General features: G+C 51.1%; 1 protein-coding gene across 1 annotated transcript; it reads right to left on the minus strand.

The window, feature by feature from the left end:
• Positions 1 to 655: 655 nt before the first annotated feature.
• Positions 656 to 3,873, minus strand: LOC103733937 (tubulin alpha-1B chain). Its single transcript, XM_008832860.3, has 4 exons — positions 3,717 to 3,873; positions 2,373 to 2,595; positions 2,092 to 2,240; positions 656 to 1,819 (listed from the first exon to the last, which is right to left on the minus strand). The coding sequence occupies exons 1-4, from the start codon at positions 3,717 to 3,719 to the stop codon at positions 839 to 841; spliced, it is 1,356 nt and encodes a 451-aa protein (XP_008831082.1). The 5' UTR covers positions 3,720 to 3,873; the 3' UTR covers positions 656 to 838.
• Between the last annotated feature and the right edge of the window lie 1,313 nt (positions 3,874 to 5,186).

Genomic DNA, 5,186 nt, shown 5'->3' on the forward strand with positions numbered 1-5,186 from the left:
AAACTGTCCTGCCAAGTGCTACCAATTGAGCCGAACACTTAGATGTTGCTACTTCACTGTGTAATGCAGGGTTGCCACCAAGTCATGGACTTTCACCGTTCTGCTTTCTTCCCTAGAAAGACACTGTAAATTCTGCTTCCGCAACCCCACTTTCTCCCTGTGGCACTGGGTAAGGAATCCAGGGGTTCCCTTCTGCTGCAGTAAGTCCTCTCCTCACAGCTGGAAACATGGCCTTTCTACTACCCAAAGCAGTTTCAGTTCAAGGACCGTCCTAAAATAAAAGTTGTATTTGGATCCTGTAAATACCAACAGTACTTGATTTTGGTAGGGGATCAAACTAATGGCTTCATACATACCAGGCAAATACTCAAGGTAATGTGGGGTCTGGGACACTACCAACATGTTATAGACACGATTTCCAAATGTGGCTGAATTGTAATAAAGGTGGCTTTAGGAAATGCCCAAGCGTGGCTCGGGAATGTGGTTCATGGCACTGTTAGGGTGCTCCCCTGGTGTTAAAGTCCTGGGTCCAGATCCTCAGCACTGAATAAACTGAGTGACCAATGGTCACAATACCAGCACAGTAAGATGATCAGAAGTTCAAGACCAGTCTAGACTGGGAAAACTCAAATAAAAAAGCATACCAAGATGAAAATGTTCTTCATAATGCTTTTACTTTGACACATCAGGGACAAAACTTTCAGGTTCACATGGAAAAAATAAGACACATCACAGGGAAGCTAAACTAAACAGTGAACACTGACTGACGTCTGCCTGTCAGCTAATGTTGAAGCTGAAGTTCCGGGAGTTTGACACGCTACAGAGCTCAAAGGACAGATTAGTATTCTTCTCCTTCTTCCTCACCCTCTCCTTCAACAGAATCCACACCAACTTCCTCATAATCCTTCTCCAGGGCAGCCATGTCCTCACGGGCCTCAGAGAACTCCCCTTCCTCCATGCCCTCACCCACATACCAGTGCACAAAGGCACGCTTGGCATACATCAGATCAAACTTGTGGTCGAGACGGGCCCAGGCCTCAGCAATGGCTGTGGTGTTGCTCAGCATGCACACAGCTCGCTGTACCTTGGCCAGGTCCCCACCAGGTACCACAGTGGGAGGCTGGTAATTGATGCCGACCTTGAAGCCAGTGGGGCACCAATCCACAAACTGGATGCTACGCTTGGTCTTGATGGTGGCAATGGCAGCATTGACATCTTTGGGAACCACATCACCACGGTACAACAGGCAACAAGCCATGTATTTACCATGGCGAGGGTCACATTTCACCATCTGGTTGGCTGGCTCAAAGCAGGCATTGGTGATCTCTGCTACAGTAAGCTGCTCATGGTAGGCTTTCTCAGCAGAGATGACAGGGGCATATGTGGCCAGAGGGAAGTGGATGCGGGGGTAGGGCACCAGGTTGGTCTGAAATTCAGTCAGGTCTACATTCAGGGCTCCATCAAATCTCAGGGAAGCAGTGATGGAAGACACAATCTGGCTAATAAGGCGGTTAAGGTTAGTGTAGGTTGGGCGCTCGATGTCGAGGTTTCTACGACAGATGTCATAGATGGCCTCGTTGTCTACCATGAAGGCACAATCGGAGTGCTCCAGGGTGGTGTGAGTGGTGAGGATGGAATTGTAGGGCTCAACGACAGCGGTGGAAACCTGGGGGGCCGGGTAGATGGAGAACTCCAGCTTGGACTTCTTTCCGTAATCAACAGAGAGCCGTTCCATCAGCAAGGAGGTGAACCCAGAGCCTGTTCCCCCACCAAAGCTGTGGAAAACCAAGAAGCCCTGAAGACCTGTGCACTGGTCAGCCTGTAGGAGGAAAGAGAAAGAGTAAAAAGATAAATTTGTGGTATTAGATCTTGTTTTGGCAAATGCTTTTAAGAAACATGTAGGTGGTTGGAATTCGTTGCAGTCCCATGTGGCAGGATTGCCATGGAGTTCAAGTTCAGCCTGGGTTACAGAGAACACTTAATAGTGAAGTGTTTGAATTAACCACAGTTATTTTGTTTAATCCTCAGTACTGGGGGAAAAAAAAGGCTGGTCAGATCTTAGTCACTACATTTACTGGAGACAAAACATACCAGCTTGCGAATCCGGTCCAAGACAAGGTCAATGATCTCCTTGCCAATGGTGTAGTGCCCACGGGCGTAGTTATTGGCAGCATCTTCCTTGCCTGTGATGAGCTGCTCAGGGTGGAAGAGCTGGCGGTAGGTACCAGTGCGAACTTCATCTGGAGAAGAACCAGCCAGCCATCATCAACAACCTCCACCATCCTGCGCAGCCCTGGGCGATCCGTGCAGCCCCCAGGACACATCTAGCCCGGCACCCTGGGAAATCCCTCGGACCACTGAGGTCAACTCACCAATGACCGTAGGTTCCAGGTCTACAAACACTGCCCTGGGCACATGCTTGCCAGCGCCCGTCTCACTGAAGAAGGTGTTGAAGGAGTCGTCTCCTCCCCCAATGGTCTTGTCACTTGGCATCTGGCCATCAGGCTGGATGCCATGTTCCAGGCAGTAGAGCTCCCAGCAGGCATTGCCGATCTGAACACCAGCCTGGCCAACGTGGATGGAGATGCACTCGCGCTGTGGAAAAGGAAAAGCAAAACATTGATATAGCTATCTCAACGGCCCCATTTGCAATGACTTAATGGATCTGGAGAACTAACTTCTCCATAGCATTAGCACTTGGCAAAGACTTAAATTCAAACCCAGACAATAGGAAATCCTCAAACCATGTTTAATTTTGCTTTAAATAAGGGAGAACAGCGAATTTCTTTCTGTCCTAACTCTAAAAAAGGCAAAAGCCTTTTTTTTACTTAGTCACAACTTCCCCTTTTGGAAGACGCAGACATTGAGGCCTCCTTCGGGTTAGGTGGCCAACAGAGTAAATTGCCTAGCCGCAGGACCAGGGCTCTGCGAACTGGGTGAATAAGCAAAATTTGATGAGCATGTGAAGCAGGCCACGTCTGTGCACGCTGCTGGTTATCCGCCCTCCTTTCTTTAAGCTTAACTCCGACACCTGCACATTTCTGGCGCAGCAGACGATTATCCACAGCCCCAATCTGACCCGGGATCCGATTTCAGTACCCTCAAAATCCTCCAGAGCCACCACCTGCTGCCATCCAAAGTTCCTCACTGCGGACAGATGGCCCTTCAGGGTGTAGCAAGTATTCTAAGGGACTGGGATTCCGTGCGGCAAATGGAGACCTTCCCCACACTCGTTACTGCTTTCATCGAAGGGCTATGTGTCGGAGCCGCCATCAGAAAACTGAATCTAGCCGTAACTGGAGACACACCCTACAAAACCAAATCCGCAGTGCCTCCGTGCGCATGCGCAGACTGCAGTGGTCGTTCCCGCCTAAGGCGAGTGTAACGGTCGCGCATGCGCCTTTCCCTCACTTCGATCCCGCCCCCGCCTTTCGCGCTCAAGAGGAAGTAAAGGGCGGGGAAGTAGGCGCGCGCCCCTAGGACACGGGAAGGATGGCGGAAGGGCGTGCGCGGGAAAACTTGCGTCTCCGCCATCCTTCAGACCTATCGCTGTCTCAGGTCCCCACGTCCCGGGGCTCAGACTCGAGACTGGGCCGCCCTCGCTCCCGCAAGCTTGCCCACAGCCCCGGGCCTGGTCCGCCCCCGCTCCCGCCCGTTCTAGCCTGGCGCCCCCGCCGCGCCGGCTGTCCGCTCCCTGCCCGGATGCGTCCCCTTACCATGGTGGCTACGGGTCAGGAGGCGAAGGCGACAGGGAAGACACGGGTACCGGTTACCGTCCCCGACAAGCTAAGGGTCGAGGTAAGTAACGCAATGAGGCGGCGGTGACGGCGCGGGAGCTTCTTAAGTAGGGCTGGGGAGGGGCCGGCGCGCAGGGCGGACGAGCGACCGCGGCCCCTCCCCCGGCGCGCCGCGTCCAGTGCCTGCCCTGCCTGGCCGCCGCAGAGGCGGGCTCTTCTGCGGTCCCCTCCCTGCGCGGCGGGGCGGGGCCGGTGGCGGCCTGCTGCAGTGCGGGGCGTGGGGGGGCACCAGGTTCGGGGTGGGGGCGGTTTGAGAATGTCGAACAGCCCTGCCAGCCTTCAGGGGAAACGGTCCTGAAATGCGGGTTCTGGTCCGGGTAGCTCGGATGATTATTTTCATGTCGATCCGTGAGTCTTGCCTTTCCTCTTCTAGCTTCCTTTAAAAGCAGAGCATTCGGTACTTACCTGCCAAGGGGAAGGAAGAGCTTTAAGAAACCCATTAGCTATATTCGGTTTATTGTGACGACTCCTTGGCGCTAAAGGTACCGAGTGCTGGAAGCAAATGTTATTTGAATCATTCAAAGGGTGATAGCCAAACACTAAATGTTGAACACGTTAAAAGAACAGACTAGGCCCCGTCTTTAGACCTAAGCCCCCAGCTTTATGGATTCATCCTAAAAAGGGGTTTTTAAAAATATTTTAAAACATTTCAAATGATAGATACATTGAAGATTGTGAAGAGAAATTACAAGGAAAATGTCTCACATTGAAGACTTACGAGGAAAGTAGGACTTGTGCTGTGTAAGAGTTTTTTAAAATGATTGTGTGGCATTGTGTCAAGGAAGGCCAGTGAATTATAGTTCACTGCTAAGACGACCAGATTGTACCGTATAGACTACCCCTAATCTATTTCAGGACCATAAATTACGTTACTGACCTTAGAAATTCTAAGGTGGTTAGCTACGCCTAACATGTGGCTTTAAAACTGCATACAAACCGATTCAAATTACTACTAAGCAAAATGTCCTCCAGGGGCTGGCTGGCGGGAATACAGCTCAGCATTTCCTGCCATGCAGTCTAACCCCTGAGGCGCCTCTGAACCAGGTGCAGCTGGAATTCTTGACGTACTGCAGCAGTACGGAAATTTCAGGAGTCAGTGTGATCGAATGCCTTGGTGAGTTTATTAATTAGAAGAGACACACTTGAGAGATGCCTCCTCTCCTGTAGGAGAGTAAGTACCATAGTGTTTCCACAGTTTCTGTAGAAATGGTTTTGGGGGTTTTGAAGTTACATTATTTAAAAGAAGTAAAATGGGTTGAGGAGATAATTCAGCAGGTATAATGCTCACCATGCAAACATGAGGCCCTGCCAATTAAGGAAAAAACCTGGGCGAGGGAGGGATGGATGGATGGAGGGTCTTCTGCAGGAAAAGCCAGTGCTCTTAACCGC

Source organism: Nannospalax galili, unplaced genomic scaffold, assembly GCF_000622305.1.
Source record: "Nannospalax galili isolate Female #2095 unplaced genomic scaffold, S.galili_v1.0 scaffold3156, whole genome shotgun sequence".
In the NCBI taxonomy this organism is placed as follows: domain Eukaryota; kingdom Metazoa; phylum Chordata; class Mammalia; order Rodentia; family Spalacidae; genus Nannospalax; species Nannospalax galili.